This window comes from Carettochelys insculpta, chromosome 32 (assembly GCF_033958435.1).
Source record: "Carettochelys insculpta isolate YL-2023 chromosome 32, ASM3395843v1, whole genome shotgun sequence".
NCBI classification, from domain to species: domain Eukaryota; kingdom Metazoa; phylum Chordata; order Testudines; family Carettochelyidae; genus Carettochelys; species Carettochelys insculpta.
Genome location: NC_134168.1, coordinates 6,393,188 through 6,414,346, shown reverse-complemented (window position 1 = coordinate 6,414,346; position 21,159 = coordinate 6,393,188). Strand labels below are relative to the sequence as shown.

General features: G+C 44.4%; 2 protein-coding genes across 2 annotated transcripts; both read left to right on the top strand.

Moving 5' to 3' along the window:
• The first annotated feature begins 3,083 nt into the window (after positions 1-3,083).
• LOC142004802 (olfactory receptor 10A4-like) lies at positions 3,084-4,031 on the top strand. The gene has a single exon (XM_074982490.1). The coding sequence runs from the start codon at positions 3,084-3,086 to the stop codon at positions 4,029-4,031; it is 948 nt and encodes a 315-aa protein (XP_074838591.1).
• An 88-nt stretch (positions 4,032-4,119) lies between these two features.
• Positions 4,120-11,444, top strand: LOC142004801 (olfactory receptor 10A4-like). Its single transcript, XM_074982489.1, has 2 exons — positions 4,120-4,191; positions 10,476-11,444. The coding sequence occupies exons 1-2, from the start codon at positions 4,120-4,122 to the stop codon at positions 11,442-11,444; spliced, it is 1,041 nt and encodes a 346-aa protein (XP_074838590.1).
• Positions 11,445-21,159: the final 9,715 nt, after the last annotated feature.

Genomic DNA, 21,159 nt, shown 5'->3' with positions numbered 1-21,159 from the left:
CCCTGGCGCGGGGGGCAAGGCTTTAAGGCTTTGGCCTGAACCCCTACACTGCAGAGCTTGGGGGGGCAGGTATCAGCCTGACCTGTGGGCCGGGCTGGGGCTGGGCCAAGGCCTGAGATGGGGGGCAAGGAGGTTGACCATCTTGTTCCTGGCCCAGCAAGAGCTTGGGGGGGGTTGGAGCTGTTGTCCTGGCCCCCAGCAATGGGAGAACATGTTGGAGAGCAGCAGGGCCAGTCCCTATTTGCTCCAGTCCTTCAGAAGGAAAATGGCCCCTATGGTTATGTCAGTGAGGTCTTGGAGTGAGGACTCCTGGGTTCTGTTCTCAGCTGTGGTACAGAAGTGAGGTGTAATGGTTAGAGCGAGAGGGAGTCAGAGCTCCTGGGTTCTCCTAATTGTTCTCAGGCAAGAGCAGGGCCCATGGTCTGAGCATTAGGGCCCTGGAATCATGAGCCCTTGGTGATGTCCCCACCTCTGCCACTGACTTTCTCTTGTGTTGCCTGGGACACATCATTTCTCCTTCTTGACAAAAAAAAAACAAAAAACCCCATCACGCAATTTACTACAGTTAGTTAATCCCACATTGACTTTCATCTAGAAAACACACACAATGCTGGTGATACAACTCCCTGTGAAATGGCTGACCTCATGGGTATTGTTTTGATGCAGTTTAAGTCAGTTCTGTTCTTCGCCCTTGGAATATTACCAGGAATGTCCTCAAGGGGCATGGTCCCAGAATCCAGCGAATGAAATAAAAACACCTCCATATATCATGCCAGGAACCCAGAGATGGAATTACAGTTCTTAAACAAGGTAAGTTAAGAACGATTGTCCTAACCCCCCTAAACATCTTTCTCTGAGATCTATGGGCCTTCAGACTCAGTCTACAAATAGAGGAAAAAAATATGTCATTGGTTTCTTCATTTCAGAAGAAACATACGTGGGCAGAGAAACTTAACCTATGACGGAGCATATGAGTTTTCTCTGTATTCACATCTATCTATCTATCTATCTAATCTCCATACACCATATCTATCTATCTATCATATTCAAATCTTTCTGCCTATCTATGTATATCTGAATATTCTGAATTCTACTCATCCAACAATCGTGAGTCCGGTCGTCAGCGGCAACATGCTCATTTACACAAGGTGAATTTCTGGTCCCCGAATTCCATCATGCCCACCAGAGTGATGGATGGGTGTCCACCAGGTTCACATCATGCCACGATTCTATGCATTGTGTTTGTTGTTGTTTAGTGGTCAATTGTGTTTGTTAACTTCTCTTTTTCTCATCCTCTGTTCCCCAAACCACATCATCCTCCATTGCATGAGTGGAAATGTTGTTTCTTCAGGTCCGTCTTGAAGGTGGATCTGAATACAGACAGCTGGTTCAGGTCAGTCTAATCAATTCTAATGAGAGAAGACAGGGATAGGATCCCAGCACGAACCATTGTCTTCATCCAGAACCAAGACTTAAACAGTGTCTCTATCAGCTGAGTCTACCTCAACTCTCTCTCCACAGAATGTGTTCTTCTTTCATGGCTGTCATGTTCTCCTGCATATAAATCCTGTCACCGGATGCCTTGTAGAGCTCTGGGCATAACACACAGCTATCAGTGACACAAATCAATAGGGACATCATTGCTAATGGTAAGTAAATTTCTCCCTTTACTTAGAGCCAGCCAGGGAAAAATAAAGAAACGAAGTAGAATTCCTTCTGAAAAAAATGATTTCATACATAGTTTATTTCCATGAGAAAACATTGAAAGAAATTAACATTTTTTCTGAGGAAACTATTTCATTTATATGGATATTTTGTGTCAGAAAACATTGATGTTGATGGCAGATTTCAAATTTCCATTCCACGTCATATTATCTCTTTTGAGCGACAATTCGGGTATTTGCTATTTCAACATTTATAGAGATTTGGAGTGAAAAATAAATATCGGAAAAAGAGCAGATTTACCCAGCATTTCTTGGGTCTTTATTTCACTTTTTTAAGTGAAAGACACATTTTCCTGCTTTATTTAAAATATTGTACTTTTCAAAAATATAGTTTTATTTTTATGACAAAAAATGTTTATTTTGGATTTCTTCAGAAAGGTATCGGTAATTGTTCTTTTTATTTATTTGTTTGTTTCTTTGTTTCTATTTCTTGATGGTAATTCCATTACATGTAATTTTTCTTCCTCTGTATTAACTTGTAATTTCCTACATTTGCACCAAAAAGGGCTAGAGTCAATTTAGTTTCCCATTACTATTTTCTTCAACTTTTCAAACATTAGCCATTGATTTCTCTGTTCCCAAATGGAGAACAACTCCAAATTTCTCCTTTTTATTGACTTTCTGATTGAGAAGCATCATATTGGGAAGAGTGGTATACATTAACATTCCCAGAAAGGAAAGAAGGAAGGAAGGAGATAGATAGATAGATTTTTATTAATATTTTTTATATTTTTATGAATTTCAGACAGACAGAAACATAATGAAGACCAGTATCACAGGGGTAGACGTATTAGTCTGGATCTGTAACAGCAATGAAAGGTCCTGTGGCACCTTATAGACTAACAGAAAAGTTTTGAGCATGAGCGCTCGTGAGCAAAGACTCACTTCATCAGATGCTGGTGACCAGCATCTGATGAAGTGAGTCTTTGCTCACGAACGCTCATGCTCAAAACTTTTCTGTTAGTCTATAAGGTGCCACAGGACCCTTCGTTGCTTATAATGAAAACCTGAATCCTCAAACTTTGGAAATTGATATACATCCATTGGTGGTATAAAATGATGTGGATCACATAGAGTCAATTGACCAGATTCTCAACTCTTGCAGATCAACTGTAGTTCCACCAATGTCAAAGTGGTCACATTTACAGCTGATCTAAATTGGGTCTAGCTTGACTGACATAAAAATTATGGCACCTATTCAACAATATTGGTGGCTGGGCCCAGTTACATATTTAGACCAGAACTGCAGCAGGCTTAGTCTAAAGAGTGCCAATAGTGGAGGAAAAAGCTGTATGAATAATGTGGGTCATATCCACAGTTTTGGTATTCCTCAAATTTGATCTCTTTGTCACCCTATAGATGACCTACTCCGATAGGGACGACAGAGATAACCAGACCATCTCCGATGTGTTCATCCTGGTGGGGTTTTCACACCTTAACGAGCTTCAGATCCTTCTGTTTGTGGTGCTTCTGGTTATTTACCTGCTTGCCCTCATGGGGAACTTGCTCATCATCCTCCTGATAAAGATGAACTCCTCCCTGCACACCCCTATGTATTTTTTCCTGGTGCATCTGTCTATCGTGGAAAGCTGCTACATCACCAGTGTCTTCCCTCAGCTGCTGGTTCACCTCCTGGTGGAGGAAAAGACCATCTCCACTCTGGGCTGCGCAGCACAGATGGGCGTTACTGTCATCATGGGCTTGACGGAATGCTGCCTTCTTGCAGCCATGGCCTACGATCGCTATGTGGCCATATGTCACCCCCTGCACTATACAACCATCATGAGTGGCCCAGTGTGTGCTGTGCTCGCAGGGGCTCCGTGGTTCATCGGATTCTCAATGGCACTAGCTCAGACCACATGGCTCTTCAGCCTGCCCTTCTGTGGCTCCAACCGTATCCACCACTTCTTCTGTGATCTGCCGACCATGATGAAGACGGTATGTGCCGACACATCCAAAAATGGGATCATGCTTTTGACTGTGTCTGCTCTGTTCGTCCTGGGTCCTGTCTTCTTGATAATCCTGTCCTACATCTGCATTATCTCCACCATCCTCAGGCTGCCGTCGGCAGAGGGAAGGCGTAAAGCCTTCTCCACCTGCTCTTCCCATCTCATGGTGGTGACTCTTTTCTACGGAGCATCCCTTTTCACCTACCTGGTGCCCAAATCTAGCTCCTTCCCAGAAAGTGATCAACTCATTTCCCTCATGACCACAATTTTGATACCATTGTCCAACCCCATAATATACACTCTGAGGAACAAAGAAGTGAAGGCAGCCTTGAGAAAAACAGTAGGTTTGGTCATATAGTATAACGAGCAGCACAGCATGACGGAAGGGGTGGCTATACTGTATAATGGGCACTATAGGAAGCAGATATGTGGGATAGGGTCAGGTAATGGTGAAACACGAGGTTAAAGATTTTGATTCTTTATTTACTGCAGCCCTAGGCTTTATTGTTTGTACACAGGTGTGTATTCACCTGGTCTCAGAGGCAGTTCCCAGCCTCAGAGCTTGTAGGAATCTTAATTAACACCAAGGGAATCCATTATTTCAATAATGTAACAATTTCATATGGCCAATGCAAAATTTCTGTGTTCTGCTGAGTTGTTCTCCTCTATGTGAGTGTGTCCAGGGCAGGAGATGGGTCCGGACCTTGGTCACCTTCCACTCAACACAGTTCACAGTAAACTTGTTTTCACAAAAGTGCTGAGGTCCCCTGATTTGAATGGGAGGTGCAGGTGTTACATTTGCCTGTAAATTAGACCCAAGGTTTTGATTAGTTTCTGGGGAGTAAGGACAGAAGTAATTTACCTGCAGGATCCTAACCTTTCCCTCCTACACTCCTGAAGGGTCATTTTATGTAGCAAAACCAAGATAACATAACGGACTTTAAGCTGTCGCCTAACAAGACTTTCCTAATCAGTTGGCCCTGGAGCTTTTTGTCTTTCAAAACCAGGACATAATCCCATGTTGTGTCTTGACATTCTATTTGTTTGTCTTTGAAATTCACTTTTACCACATCTGGGTTTGCCTCACCACCAACAATTACATTGATATATCACTGTTGTATTTCATATGGTCAGAGACGCAGAATAGAAAGAGCAACATAACCTCTGAATTGCCTAACCTGACCTCTTTGGTCCCGGACGTTACCTCGGGATCCACCTAACAGGCCCACAGAGAGCTTCAGCTGTACAACAAAATGAACATGAGAGGGAAATTCACTTGGTGGTCACTGGACAAGGCCCCTGAAGTGGAGACATGTCCATGTTGCACAATGTCTTGTAACACGATTAAAGAGATGAGTAAGAGAGAAAGGAAATAACACCATAGGGAAAATTGAAACTCCGTAGCCATAGAATAATGACAGTTATACAGTACCAGAGGATTTCATCATCAATAGGGTTGGCATCTGATGCCTCTCTTGCTATTCCTGTCTATCTTTCCCTGTCCAGTGCGGAGCAACTTAGTTTCTCTAGACTAGCTCTAAACCAGTCTACTATATCATCTACCCATTCTCTGTGGGGTCTACCTCTCCTGTTCAAACTGTCCATTATGCCAAATACCAGGGTCTTGACTTCCATGCGTTGTTCATTCTGCAAATATACTCGTGTTGTTCTGGGGTTTCTGGGTAGGGGATGAGGAGGGCAGAAGTCATGGCAGGGGTCAGATGGGTTTTTTTGTGGGAAGTGAGGGCAGGGGATGTGGACATGAAACAGTTGGGGCTGGCTGTGGGGTGAAGGAGTCAGGGTTTGGAGTTGAGGAGGGGCTCAGGCCAATGTGCTGGGTGTGTGGGGATGCAGGAGTGAGGGTTGGCAGGTGAGGAGGGGCACAGGGAATGGGGCTGGGCAGCATGGGTCCTGGAATGAGGGCTTGGGGGTGAGGAGGGGCTGTGGCCAGGATTCTATGGGTGTGGGATTGCTGGAGTAAGTTTTTAGGGAAATCACTGCTCTGGTGCCCTGGGGAGTCTCCTGTTCTGTGGGTGAAGATAATCATTAGTCCTCAGGGTTATACTCCCACTGTATATCACATTAGCCGTGCACAGATGGTTAAGGTGGGAGATTCCAAGGGAGCCCCCAACAACCACAGAATCAGGCAAGGATCAAAGTCACTTGACCCAGGCTTATTGTTAAGCAAAGTACAGTAATAATTCTCAGCAGATGCTACTAAACCACAATGCATGTATACCCCATAACGATGGCCTCAACTCAATTCAGTGACATGGAACTGATCCCTGTCCCCAACGCCAGATGAAGACAACAATTTGAGGTACCCTTTTATACACAGGTACAAACAAATTACACATCATTCTTGCTGTGTCGAGTGGCCATCTTCTCTTGCTTAGTTACCCCTTTACTTCACCTTACTTCATGGGTGGGGAGGGACTCTGGGAAGTGGGTTCTAGCTGTCCCAGTTCTGCATGTCAGGCCCCATGCTGCCCCCTGTGGTTCTTACACAGTATAGCTCACCTTCCTGGTGCCCCCACCCACTTTCGATGTTATGGAAAACCATGACATTCCAAGCACATCCCATTGTCTTGGCAAACCAAACCTTGACCTTGCTTTGAGATAGGAAAACATGAAGCCACACAGCAATTTGGTGATCTCAGATTTTACCTTTTTAGGAGGAGTTCTTGGACAAAGGGGTGCACAGATGACAGACTCACTCGTTTGTTCCTGGACAAACAAACTCTTTCAAATGTATAGTACAAATAAAGGGTGAAGAAGTGACAAAAGAAACACAAGAGACCTCTGTGGATAGACCTGTAAAATAAGGTTACAAAGACAAGGGGAGGTGAGATAAATATCTGTTATTTTTGGCAAGAAAGAGTTGGTCTGGGAAAATACAATGCACTGCTTACTTTGTCCCTCCAGTATCCAGGGATCCTCATGGTTACAACAGATCTGATAACCCACAGAGGAGACTGTCCCTGAATGACTCCCCCCGGTCCCTGCATTGCATTGGGCTCCATTGCCTTGAGCCCATCCTACAGGGCCCCCCAGGCCCACCCCTGTAGCTCAGCTCCCCTAGTGCCACCTTGGGGCATTGCTAGCAGCCCTGACTAAGAGGGAAGGTGCCCCACACTGAGCGCCCCACCCCAATCCCAGTAGCACAGACCCCCTACAGCTCTGCTGGAGTAATGGGGTCAGTGGTGTCTGAGAAATGTGACTGATCCAGGTTGAGCAGGTCAACCCCCTCTCTGCAGAACACAGTCCTCTGGCACCCCTCTGCTCCCACACAGAGTTTATTCTAATGCTCCTGGGAGAGCTTCCTGTGTCTGGTCCTGCTGCTAACTAACTGGAACCAAAGGCAATCATCCCACTCACTGCTCTGGACCTTGGGTCTGGTCCTCCAAGTGAGAAATGAGCTCTGTGCTTGGGGCACTGGGGCCTGGGAGTGAGGAGTGCTGAGGCCTGCTCCCAGCTCTGGTAGAGGAGTGGTCTGTAATAGAGCAGGTGGGACTGGGACTCAGAGCTCCTGGGCTCTCCTGATGGCTCTGAGACAAGAGCGGGTCCCATGGTCTGAGCATCAGGGACCCGGAATCATGAGCCCTGAGCACTGTCTCCGCCTCTGCCGCTGACTCTGTGTTGTGGTGCCTGAGACAAATCATTCCTCTTTCCGGACAAAAAATGTGTCACACAATTTACCACAGTTAGTAAATTCCATGTTGATTTTCATCTAGAAAACACATGTGATTATGATGATACAACTCCCAGCAAAATGACTGATCTTATGGATTTTGTTTTGTTGCAGTTTGAGGCAGTGCTGTTCTTTCCCCCGGAACATTACAAGAAATTTCCTTCAGGGAATTTGTCCCAGAAGCCAGCGAATGAAATAAAACCACTTCTGTTTCCTTCTATACATATAGTGCCCTCAACTCAGAGATGTTATTACTCTTCTTAAACGAGGTAGGCTAAAAACAAATGTCTGAAGCCCCACAACCATTATCTCAGTGAAATCTATGGGCCTTTTGACCCAGCCTACAAATAGAGAAACCTCATGTCATAGGCTTCTTCATCTTCATCTGAATTTTCCATACATGAGCAGAGAGGTTTAATGTGTGATGGAGCATACGGGTTTTCTCTGTATTCACATTTACATGTCTATCTCTTTCTCTGTCCTTCTGAGTGAAATTATTCTATCTATCTATTATTTCTCTGTCAAGTCGCCTATGGGTCTCTCAATCTGTCATTATGAATTCTACTCATTTAACAATTGTGAGCCAGGTCTTCAGGGATGTCATGCTTATTTACACAAGGTGAATTTATGCCTACCAGAGTGATAGAGGGGTGTCTGCCAGGCTCACGCTGTGCCCTGATTCTATACAATGTGTTTGTTGTTGTTTTGCGGTCAGTTATGTGTGTTACTTCTCTTTTCTCATCCTCTGTTCCACAGACCTCATTGTTATCTGTTTCATCTGAGTGGAAATGTTTCTTGAGGTGGGGTTTGAGTGTCAATCTGATTAGAGTCAGTTGGATGAGGTCAGTCACCAGTTCTTATGAGAAAGTCCAGGAATTGTTCAGGTATCTAAAAGGGTGTCATAAGGAGGAGGGAGAAAACTTGTTCTTCTTGGCTTCTGAGGATAGAACAAGAAGCAACGGTCTTAAACTGTAGCAAGGGAGGTTTAGGTTGGACATTAGGAGAAAGTTCCTAACTGTCTGGGTGGTCAAACAGAGGAATAAATTGCCAAGGGAGGTTGTGGAATCTCCATCTCTGGAGTTATTTAAGAACAGGTTAGGTAAGTGTCTGTCAGGGATGGTCTAGACAGTACTTGGTCCTGCCATGAGGAAACGGGGCTGGATATGATGACCTCTCCAGGTCCCTTACAATCCAAACATTCTATGATTCTGTGATAGGATCCCATCACGAAGCATGGTCTATATCCAGCATCCAGGAGTTGCACATGTCTCCACCAGCTTAATTTACCTCAACCCTTTCTCCACAGAATGTGTTCTTCTTTCATGGCTGTCATGTCCTCCTGTATATAAGTCACATCACCGTACTCCTTGATGCACCCTGGGAAAAACTCAAAACTGGCAGTGACACGAAACAATACAGGCATTATTCCTAATGGTGAGTAAATTTCTCCCTTTACTTAGAGCCAGGCGGCCAAAAATAAATAAAGAAAACAAAATCCCTTCTGAAAAAAATGGTTTTATCCAGATTTTATTTGCATGAGAAAACCGCAAAAATCATTCAAAATGTGTTCTGAATAAACTATTTCATTTGCATCGATGTTTTGCATGAGAAAACATCGATGTTCTTGTCAGTTTTCATACTTCCATTCCATTTCACATTATCTTTTCTGAGCTGCAAATAGGGTTTTTGCTATTTCAAATTTTATAGAGTTTCGAGTTAAAAAGTAATTTTGGAAAACTTGCAGATTTGCCCAGGTTTTTTGGGGTCCTTAAATCACTTTTAAAAAAGCATGCTTTATGTAAATTATTGGGCTTTTCAAAAATATACTTTTATTTCATGAAGTAATATTTTTTATTTTAGATTTCTTAATGGTATTGATAATCGTTTTCAAATTTTTTATTATTTAAAAATAAAAAAATATCTATACATTTGTAATTGGAGGTACACATCTCCTAGAACTGGAAGGGAACTTAGGAGGTCCTCTAGCCCTGTGCCCTGCCCTCTTGTCAGGGCCAAGCACCATCCCTGACATCTATCTGCCCCAATTCCTAAATGGCCTCCTCAAGGATTGAGTTCACACCCCTGGGTTTAGTAGGCCAATGTCCAAGCCACTAAACTATCCCTCCCCCACCATAAGGACCTTAAAATTCCATCAAGTGTAATTTTTTCATCTTCCATTTAAATTCAGCATTTGCCTTGTTTTAACACAAATGGGCTAAAGTCAATATGGTTTCTGATAACATTTTTTACTTGTCAAATCTTCACTATTCATTTAATTATTCCCCAAGAAAGCATTATTCCAAATTACGCCATTATATCTCCTTTCTGTAAAGTTCATTGAGAAGCATCATATTTGCTAAATGTGGTATAGATTATCATTCCCTGAAAGAAAGAAAGAAAGAAAGAAAGAAAGAAAGAAAGGCAACGTCCACCCTTCAGTGATCCTTTGAAAGGAGTTCTTTCAGAAAATCTCTTCCAAAAAACATGAAAAAATGTCTTTCGAAAGATCTTGACCGCACACAAAAAGGAAAATAGAAAAAGTGGTCCTCTCTTTCAAAAGGAAGAGGTCAAACACCAGCCTCTCTTTCAAAAGAACAGGCCAAGAAACTCCATGGATTGAAGAGTCCAATGCCATGGTAGACTGTTCCTTCTAGAAAAGTCCCCCGGCACATCTATATACAGTTTTTTTAAAGAATCTCTCAGTAACAGGCGCTCTTCCTCATGAGGGAGTGGAAGAGGGATGCCGGAAAAAGTGCAGCTTTCTTCCAATTCAACATTGAAAGAATACATTTTGTGTGTAGACACACCACGGGATTTTTTGAAAGCACTCCAGCTTGTTTGAAAAAAAAATCACTGGCGTAGATGTAGCCCCAGTGTCCAAGTGGTCACTTTTGCAACTGACCAACATTGGCATAGCTTGACTGACATCAAAACAGTGCCGCCTGTTGTAAAATGATGATGGTTGGGCCAAGTCATATATTTATATACAGAATTGCATCAGGTTTAGGCTGAAGAGTAACCATAGGGGGAAAACAAAATCTGTATGAATTATTTGGTTCACATCCACAAGTTTTCTATTCCTCAGATTTGATCTTTTAATCATCCCTACAGACGACCTATACTGACAGCGACTACAGAGGGAACCAGACCATTTCTGATGTGTTCATCCTGGTGGGGTTTTCACACCTGAAAGAGCTGCAGACCCTTCTGTTTCTGGTACTTCTGGTTGTCTACCTGGTTGCCCTCATGGGGAACCTGCTCATTATCCTCCTGATAAAGCTGAATCCCTCCCTCCAAACCCCAATGTATTTCTTCTTGGTGCATTTGTCTATCTTGGAAATCTGCTACATCACCAGTATCTTCCCTCAGCTGCTGGTTCACCTCCTGGTGGAGGAAAAGACCATCTCCATTGTGGGCTGTGCAGTACAGATGGACATTACCAACATCATGGGACTGACAGAATGCTGCCTCCTCGCGGCCATGGCCTACGACCGTTATGTGGCCATATGTCACCCCCTGCACTATACAACCGTCATGAGTAGCCGGGTGTGTGCTCTGCTCGCGGGGGCTTCATGGTTTATCGGCATCTCAATGTCAGGAGCTCAGATCACATGGCTCTTCAGCCTGTCCTTTTGTGGCTCCAACCGCATCCACCACTTCTTCTGCGATATACCACCTGTGTTGAAGATGGCATGCGTCAGCACCTCCAAAAATGAAATTATGCTCTTGAATATAACAGTTCTGTTCATTATGGGCCCTTTCTTGTTGATAATCCTGTCCTACATCTGCATTATCTCCACCATCCTCAAGCTGCCGTCAGCGGAGGGAAGGCGTAAAGCCTTCTCCACCTGCTCCTCCCACCTCATGGTGGTGACTTTCTTCTATGGGACAGGCCTTTTCACCTACCTGCTGCCCAAATCTAACTCCATCCCAGAAAGTGGTCAACTGATTTCTCTCATAAACATAATTTTCATACAAGTGTCAAACCCCCTAATATACACTCTGAGGAACAAAGATGTGAAGGGAGCCTTGAGAAAAACAGCAGAGAAGAGGTTTTTTTCACACAACTGGAAATATTAGAGAAAGGAGTTAATTTAATTTAATAAAACAAGGAAAGGGGGGAAAAACATCAGCTTTTTTTTTTAATTTACTCCCAACGTGCAGCATTTCTCTTACCAAATATATTCCTGGATTTTACATGTCTAAATGTTCATGAAAATTTGAGTGAGCCTTTTGACCAATTTTAAACTTCACCATAAAAATCCAACAAATGTATTTAGTCTAAATACTGTCCTGATTTCACCTCTTCAAATGTTGCAACATCATAGGCTAAAATACCTCAAAATGGGAATGATTAAATAAAATATTCAACTTGGTATGTGCAAATGTAGCAGTTTTCACCGTAGTGTGAAAAGACATGAAGCCTGTTTTTTTTCCTTTCCCCCTTTTTCTTTAAGTTATTCTTTGTTTCGGTCTTCACTGAGAAGTCTGATGAAGGAATGCCCAACATAGTGAATGCTAGAGGGAAAGGGGTAGGTTTAGAAGTTGAATTAAAAAAAGAGCAAGTTAAAAATCACTAAGGACAATTAGATGTCTGCAAGTCACCAGGGCCTGATGAAATGCACCCTAGAACACTCAACGAGCTGATAGAGGAGGTCTCTGAGCCTTTATCTATCATCTTTGGAAAATCATGGGAGACAGGAGAGATTCCAGAAGACTGGAAAAGTGCAAATATAGTGCCCATCTATAAAAAGAGGAATAAGAATAATCCAGGAAACTACAGGCCAGTCATCTTAACTTCAGTGTCAGGAAAGGTAATGGAGCAGGTAATTAAAGAAATCATCTGCAAGCACTTGGAAGGTGGTAAGGTAATAGGAAACAGCCAGCATGGGTTTGTAAAGAATAAATCTTGTCAAACTAATCTGATAGCTTTCTTTGATAGGATAACAAGCCTTGTGGATAGGAGAGAAGTGGTAGTTGTGGTATACCTAGACTTTAGTAAAGCATTTGATACGGTCTCTCATGATATTCTTATAAAAAACTAGGCAAATACAATTTAGATGAGGCTACTATAAGGTGGGTGCATAACTGGCTGGATAACCATAGCCAGAGAGTAGTTCTTAATGGCTCTTAATCCTGCTGGAAAAGTATAAAAAGTGGGGTTCCGCAGGGGTCTGTGTTAGGACCGGTTCTGTTCAATGTATTCATCAATGATTTAGATATTGGCATAGAAAGTACGCTTATTAAGTTTGCAGATTATACCAATCTGGGAGGGGTTGCAACTACTTTGGAGGACAGGGTCATAATTCAAAATGATCTGGATAAATTGGAGAAATGGTCTGAGGTAAACAGGATGAAATTTAATAAGGACAAATGCAAAGTGCTCCACTTAGGAGGGAACAATCAGTGTCACACATCCAGAATGGGGAGAGACTGTATAGGAACGACTACAGCAGAAAGGGATCTAGGGATTATAATGGACCACAAGCTAAATATGAGTCAACAGTGTGATGCTGTTGCAAAAAAAGCAAACATGATTCTGAGATGCATTAACAGGTGTGTTGTGAACAAGACACGAGAAGTCATTCACCGCTCTACTCTGCACTGGTTAGGCCTAGGCTGGAGTATTGTGTCCAGTTCTGGGCACCGCAGTTCAAAAAATATGTGGAGAAACTAGAGAGGGTCCAGAGAAGAGCAACAGGAATGATTAAAGGATTAGAGAATGTGACCTACAACGGTCCTATGCAGGCTTTTTTGTTCTGGGTTCTTTATTTCCTTCTAGCCATCTATCTGTGCCTTCATTGCATCTATCTGTGCCTTCATTGCATGCTCCTTGACCTCCCTCTGGACTCATTTTAAATAACAGTCCTCTGCACTTATCAATGACTTGCTATGTAAGACTCAATGTTAAAGATGATTGGGTCCCACAGCAAGTCTGAGCCATGGCTTTTCGCTTCGATGGGATTTTGCAGAGGAGTAAATGTCTGGGTTAGCAGATCATGGTGCGTATCATAGATTCATTGATTAAAAGGCAATAAGGGATGATTTTTGATGATCTTGTTCATCTTCACATTGTATTTCATAGGTAGATTCCTCGGCCAGAAAGCTCTCTCGAAACTTTATGTTATATCTGAAACATAACAGCTGTCTTCAAAATTCACAGGACTAAGAGGGGTTCTGTCACCACATAACAATAATGAACCAAATCCCTGTGTATATGGTACAGATTTGTGTAACTATGCGATCAGATAGATTTGTATGTTCTCTTAATGAGAAATGGGTCTTTTCCTCAATATCCTTTTAATACGTTTATAGGAATCTTAAAGTATTTGAAATGCAGAAGTGCCCAGATTGCGTAGTGTCACGAAGCTATTAAAGAAATTACTTGGGTAGGAAGGAAAGAAAGCATGTGTGTGTTAGTGTAGCCGTGGACAGGGAGTTGGGGGTGTGGGTATGCGGGAAGGAAGACTGGGGGGCAAGAAGGAGCTCGGGAATGAGGACGGTGGGTGGGATAATGCAATGAGGCCATGGGGTGTCTGGCGTGTGGGAATGGGTTGTAATAGTCAGAAGGCACCAGTGTGGTGTCCTGATAGGTCTTATTGTGCCATCTGTGAAGCTAAGCACTGAGCCATGTGGGTACAACCACACCGTAGATCACATTAGCTAACATGGGAGACTTCAAGGGAGCTGCCAAAGACCACAGAACTTAGAATCATAGGGCTGGAAGGGACCTCAGAAGGTCATCTAGTCCAGTCCCCTGCCCTCTTGGTAGGACTGAGCACCATCCTTTGTTTTCCCTCTCAGTTTGCTCCAGATCCCTGGAAAGCCCCCTCAAGTATTGAACTCACAACCATGGAATTACTGGGACCTCACTCTTTAAATACCCCTCTGAAAATGTGCCCCCCATGCATCAGATGAAGCGGGTCTTTGCTGACGAAAGCTTATGCTCCAAAATATCTGTTAGTCTATAAGGACTTCTTCTTGAACCATAGATTTAGTTGGCCAATGCTCAAACCGCTGAGCTACTCCTCCTTCAAGCCTTTTGATCCTTGATAAGGATCAAAGGCCTCTGAGCCAGGATTGTTGCCAAACGGACTACAGAAATAGTTGTCAGCAGACGCTACAGAGCCATGGCACATAGGTACCCTCGACAATGGACTCAACTTAAGCCAGTGCCATGAACTCAGTCGCTACCCTTAGGCTGGACAAACCTGACTCTTTGGGATACCCTTTTATACACAGGTACAATCGACTTACACATCACTCCAGCCATACCAGATGGCCACCTCCTCTTCCTTAGTTACCCCCGCTTCCCTCAGATGTGGGTATTCAATCACTATCTATCATGTTGTCTGCTGAGAGACTTTTCTGACACTCATGTGGCCTGTCTGTTCTCTGTGAGGACTACTTTGCTCCCAAGATGTTTCTTCAGGTGTTGTTCTGTTACAACCTTTGTATTAGCAAAGATTTGACCACTGTGGCCTAGGCCTTATGTCTCACAGCAGATCTGTACATATAGGTTTATATTTCAGGCCCTCATCTTACTAGGAGAGTCTCACGGGTCCTGGTCAGTGGGTGGGGTGGAGGAAGCAATAGGGAGCATGCTGTCTGGGTGGCAGCCTCCCATTCCTCGTGACATTGGGGGGCACCTTCCCCCAACTGTTAGCGGCAGGGAGGCAGGACCCTAGGGCTGGGCACAGTGGAACTTGGTGGGAGTGGCTTACTGGAGATGCCTGCAGCAAGGGCTGCATTGTATAGGGTGATCAGCAGGAAGCTTACCCTGCACCCCTGCCTGCTTCTTGTCCACTGAAGTTCTATCTCTCCCAGTTCTGCTTGTCTAAACCCTTGCTGCCCCCTTTGGCCATTACACAATAAAACTCTGTCATAATAGCCCCAACCCCATTCCATGTCATGGAAAACAATGGCATTCCAGGGACCTCCCAAGGTCCTGGCACAACCAAACGAAGACCTGGCTTTAAGCTGTGAAATGATGAAGTCCCATAGCAAATTTGGTGGTCCTTCATCTTACTATTTAGGAGGCATTCTTGAACGAATGGACAGATGGACAGGCAGACTCGTTCACAGGCAAACAAACATTTTCAAATATGTAGTAGGATGAAGGTGTGAAGAACTGACAGCAGAAGCACAAGAGACCAAGACATCTAGACCTATAAAATAAGATTTCAAAGACAATGGGGGAGAGATATATATCTGTGGATGTAGGCAAGAGATCCGGGAAAATGTATTACCTCACCCACTTTGTACCTCAGATATATAGGGATCCTGACAGCCACAAAAGCTCTGCATAGCAGAATGTGCAAGCAGGTATGGTAAGTTGAAGGCTTTATTGCCTCAATAAGACCATTTATGCAATGGGTTAACACTTGCAAATAAGCCGTCAGGGACCTTCCATAAGTCAGTGATGTGTTCAGCGTATTATGTAACAGACTGTTGTCCCCTCCAGGAGGAGACGATCCCCACTCAGAGCATGCAATATGGTGCTGGTGCCCTCACCTCCTCTTGTTGAGATCCCCCACGGTTGGGGTCATGACCAAAGGCAGGAACAAAAGTTCTAAAATTGATAAGGTATCCAAAAGAGGTAACTTCCACCCAGAACAGCACCCCCTCCCCTGTTCTGTGTCATCGCCAACTTCAAAGGGAGAGCGCCCTACACTGAGTCACCTTATCCATGCCTTGTGACAAAGCTCACATGAGTGCCATGCTGGGGCCCAGGGTTAAGCAGCAATTCTTCAGGGAGCAGGTCCACCACTGAGCCTCCCCTGCCGACTCGTTGAGGCACAGGGAGGGCATGTGGTGTCCTAATGAGGCCCAGAGGTCAGCCAGAGACAACCGTGCTCGCAAATGAAACCATTCCCAGCTCCGAGACATAGGTCACCACTTGGTGCACAGTGGTTACTGCTGGCCAGTGGAGGAGAACATCTCTGAATGAGCTTCCTGCTGTTCCCGGAAGTGCAACGACCCCCCGCTGCTGAGCTGAGGCTTTGGGATCTATCATCTTGAGAAGGTCCTACAGAGCCATCCACGCCCATCCCTGTAGGACAGCCCCCCTAGGACCCTGGAAGAGTAACAGAGTCCGCACTGTCTGAGAAATGAAAGTGCTCCCAGCTGAGCTTACCACCGCACTCCCTGGATCATGTGCCCCCCACCCCCAGCACCTGCCTGCTTGCACACAGAGTTAACTCATGCTCCCAGGAGCTCATCCTGATGAACCTCACAACCACTACTCTGGTCTTTGGGTCCAGTCCTGGAGGAGGGAATTGGACCCTATGGTTAGGGCAGTGAAGTCTGGGAGAGGGAATAGTTGGGTTCTATTCTCAGCTCTGCTAGGGGAGTGGGGCATAATGGTTAAATCTGGTGGGACTGGGAGTCAGAGCTCCTGGGTTCTCATCAAGGCTCTGAGACAAGAGTGGGGCCCACAGACTGAGCATCAAGGCTCTGCAGTCATGAGCCCTGGGCATTGTTCCTGTCTTTGCCATTGACTCTCTGGGTGCGTCTACACTAGCCGGCTACTTTGAAGTAGCTGGCACAACATCGAAATAACACGCTTCGCATCTACACACACCATGTTCTATTTCAACATTGAAACGAACATTAGGCGGTGAGATGTCGAAATCACTATTCTTATCTGAAGATGGGAATAGTGCCCTACTTTGATGTTGATCGTTGAAGTAGGGTGTGTGTAGACGATCCGCGTCCTGCTACGTCGAAATAGCGGGGTCCTCCATGGCGGCCATCAGCTGAGGGGTTGAGACACACTCTGTCCAGCCCTGGCAGGGCTCTATGGTCGCAGCGTGCAGCAGCCCTTAGCCCAGGGCTTCTGGCTTCTGGCTGCTGCTGCTGCAGCTGGGGGTCCTTGCTGTTTGCACAGGGTCTGCAACCGGTTGTCAACTCTGTGGACCTCGTGCCATTCAGGCCGAGTGTGTCTGGGAGAGGTCTTTTAAGGGAGCGGCTTGCTCTTGCCCCAGAAGGGCTAGTCCAGCCTGTGACCCCATCCACAGGCTTTGCTGGCCCCTTATTTTGACGGGGAAAGCTTGTGTGTGTGGACGCTCCGGATTTCTTTCTGGGGCAGCTCCTTTCGACGTTCCCTGTTGCTACTTTGACATTGAATATTGACGGCCCCAGCCCTGGAGGATGTGTAGACGATACATGTCAAAGTAGCTTATTTCGATGTTCTTGGGCTACTTCAACGTGGTGTGCTAGTGTAGAAGTAGCCTCTGTGTTGTGTTGCCTAGGATAAATCATTCCTCCTGCTAGACAAAGAAGAGTCACTCACTTTATGACTGTTAGTTAATCCCATGGTGATTATTATATAGAAAACACACAGGATGATTATGATACAAGTCCCTATGAAATGACTGACCTAATGGATTTTGTTTTCTAGCTGTATGAGGCAGTGCTGTTCTTCCCCCATGGAATAAGTTAAGAAATAATGTCAGGGGACATGGTACCAGAATCCAGTGAATGAAATAAAAACTCCTCTGTTTCCTTCTACACATACAGTGCCCACAACCCAGAGATGACATTACACTTTTTAAACAAGGTAAGCTAAAACTGAATGCCTTAAGACCCCTAAACAACTGTACTCTCACTGAAGTCTATGGGCTGACCAGTCGACAAATGGAAAAATTGTGTCATTTGTTTCTTCATCTGAATTTTCCATATATGTGCAGAGAACTTTAATGTGTGATGGAGCATATGGCCTTTCTTTGTATTCACATCTATCTATCTACCTATCTATCTATCCCCTTCCACCGTATCTATCTATGTATCCATCTATCCACATACACCACATCTATCTGTCTTAGTCAAATCCTTTTGCCCACCTATAAATTAGTCTACCATTTCCTCTATTGGTCTCTGAATCTATCATTCTGAATTCTACTAATTTAACCATTGTGAGTTGGGTAGTAAGAGGTATCTTGTTAACTTACACTAGGTGTATTTCTGGTCGTCATCATCATCAACAACCGTGGGCTCAGCGCCCATTGGTGTCTGATGCCTCTCTCACTATTTCCTTCCATCTTTCCCTATCCAGCGCAGAGTGGCTTCGTTTCTGTAGACTAGCTCTGCACCAATCTACTATGTCATCTATCCATTCTCTGTGGGGTCTGCCTCTCCTATTCGAACCATCCATTATGCTGAATACCAGGGTCTTGATTTTTCATTCATTGTTCATTCTGCAAATATGTGCAAATAGTTGTAGCTTCTGTATTATAACCTTCTGCAGCAGGTTCTCTTTTGGCTGTATCTTCCTATATAATTCCTCACTGGTGACTTTCTGCATCCATCCTATTCTCAGAATCTTTCTACAACAACTCCCTTCGAACGCTGATATTCTTCTTTTCGAATCTTTCGTTATTACCCATATCTCACATCTGTACATCATGCTGCTGAATACACACATTTTCAAGACACTCAGCTTCATTCTTAAGCTAATTGCTTTGCTTTTCCAGATCTTATCCATTGCCTTCAAACTCGCTCTTGCTTTCACTATTCTAGTTGTTATTTCCTTCTTATGGTCTAGATCATATGTTATCTTGCTCACCAGATACATGAATTTCTCTACATTTTCTAGTTCAACACCATCCACACTGATTTTCCTTCCTATATCCTTGTCTCCAATACATTTCTCGTCCCAGATTCCATTGTGTCCACCAGAGTTGTTGATGGATGTCAGACAGGCTCACCCCCATGCCATGAATTTATGCTTTGTATTGGTTGTTGTTTTGTGCTCAAAGGTGTTTGTTAATTTCTCCCCCTCTTCTCAGAATCTCTTCCCTGAACCACATCATCACCCATTGCATCTGGATGGAAATGTGTTTTCTTGGTGTGGGTCTTGAATCGGAATCTGAATACAGGAAGTTGCATGCGGTCAGTCTAATCATTTCTAATGAGAGTATAGAAAGGATGTGGACGCATTGGACAGAGTTCAGTGGAGGGCAACGAAAACGATTAAGGGGCTGGAGCACATGGTCTTTGAGGAGAAGCTGAGCGATTTGGGCTTATTTAGTATGCAGAAGAGAAGAGCGAGGGGTGGTTTGATAGCAGCCTTCAACTTCCTGAGAGGGGGTTCTAAAGAGGATGGAGGGAGATTGCTCTCAGTGGTGACAGATGGCAGAACAAGGAGCAATGGTCTGAAATTACAGAAGGAGAGGTGGTGGTTGGATATTAGGAATGCCTCTTTCACCAGGAGGATTATGAAGTACTGGAATGCATTGCCTGGAGAGGTAGTGGAATCTTCATACCTAAAGGTTTTTAAGTCCTGGCTTAACATAGTCATGGCTGGTATGATTTAGTTGGGGATGATCCAGCTTTGGTGGTGCGGGGGGAGGCTGGACAAGATGACCTCCTATAGCCAGACAAAGTCTCCCCCTTACAAGCCAGCTTGCTCGTTGCCCCCCCTCCCCACAATGAGGTGCCTCACAAGCACACAGGGCACAGAAACGGCTGCTGACAGCACAGTCTTTGATGTCTCTCATTGAGGCCCAGATGTGCTGGCTCATCGTGACCCTGAGAAACAGAAAGCACAGATAGAGGACTAACAGGCCAAACTGTCAACAACGGGGGGGGGACCTCAGGAAATCACCCCAGCTGGCATTGATGGATTTGATGCACACACACATACCATCCCAGAAGAGGAAATCTCTGCCCCTGCAAAAGAATGTCCTGTACTCCCAAATTGCTTATCTCCTGTCTTACAAGTACAAATTGAGTAAGAACTGCCCTTGTAAAAACTGGAGTCACAAAAGACAGACCAGTACGATCTGGCACCATAGATAAGAAAGAGAATACGTAACCTAAGGGGGTATAAAGGTGGGCCCAGCAGAACTCTAACTCTAAGTGCATTTCCACCAACTACCTGCTGGTCGGGTCAGGTGATTGCCTCCCGAGGTCCGCAACTGGGGATGCCCAACCTCTTATTCGTCTTTCCGCCGAATTGAGTGACCGGTCCGGCTTGGCTACGCTGGTATCAGGAGACACAAGGAGTGTAAGATATACCCATGCTAAGGTCTCCTTTTTGGTGTGCACAGTTAAAGAATTAAAGCTCTGTAACTAGATGTCGTTGTATCAAGATATCATTGTGTTAGATGGTAACAGATATATTTGTATTGGATTGTAACGTAACCTGTTAACACCTGTACTTTGCTAGCATATAAGAAGTAGACAATACCCTTTTGTAACTGCACGCTTATAACTGTAGCTTAATAAACTTGTAACTAGTTCAGATCTAAACCTGACTGCTGTTACTCTTTGTCACTGCAACACAGCTGGCACAATAAAAAGAACTTTAACCGTTTGGTTACCACAGCCTGGCCATAGGTGAGAGTGCTAGGAGCTCCCTGCTCCAGCAGTAAAAACACTGGGTTGTTTAGGACCCAGGGGACTACCTCACTGCACATTACCCGGCCACCGGCTAACACCTCCTGAGATTCCTTCCAGCACTAGAGCTCTATGATTGTATGAGAGAAGTCAGGGATACAATCCCAACATACTGCACAGTGTACCTCTGGGACCCAAGAATTAGACCGTGTCTCTACCAGTTGAGTTTACCTCAACCCTCTCTCCACAGAATGTGTTCTTCTTTCATGGTTGTCATGTTCTCTTGTATATAAGTCCTGTCACCAGATGCCTTGAGGGGCTCTGGGCATAACACACAAGAACTAGTGACACGAATCAATAAATACATTATTCCTAATGGTCAGTAAATTTCTCCCTCTCCTTAGAACTAACTAGGCAAAAATGCAGTAACAAATAAAAATCATTTTTGAAAAAA

What these genes read in the sequence shown, in the direction of transcription:
- LOC142004802 (XM_074982490.1), top strand. Translation starts at nt 3,084, where the DNA reads ATGACCTACTCCGATAGGGACGACAGAGATAACCAGACCATCTCCGAT.
- LOC142004801 (XM_074982489.1), top strand. Translation starts at nt 4,120, where the DNA reads ATGGTGAAACACGAGGTTAAAGATTTTGATTCTTTATTTACTGCAGCC. An exon ending in GCTTTATTGTTTGTACACAG is followed by an intron (nt 4,192 to 10,475) that starts GTGTGTATTCAC and finishes TCATCCCTACAG; the next exon opens with ACGACCTATACTGACAGCGA.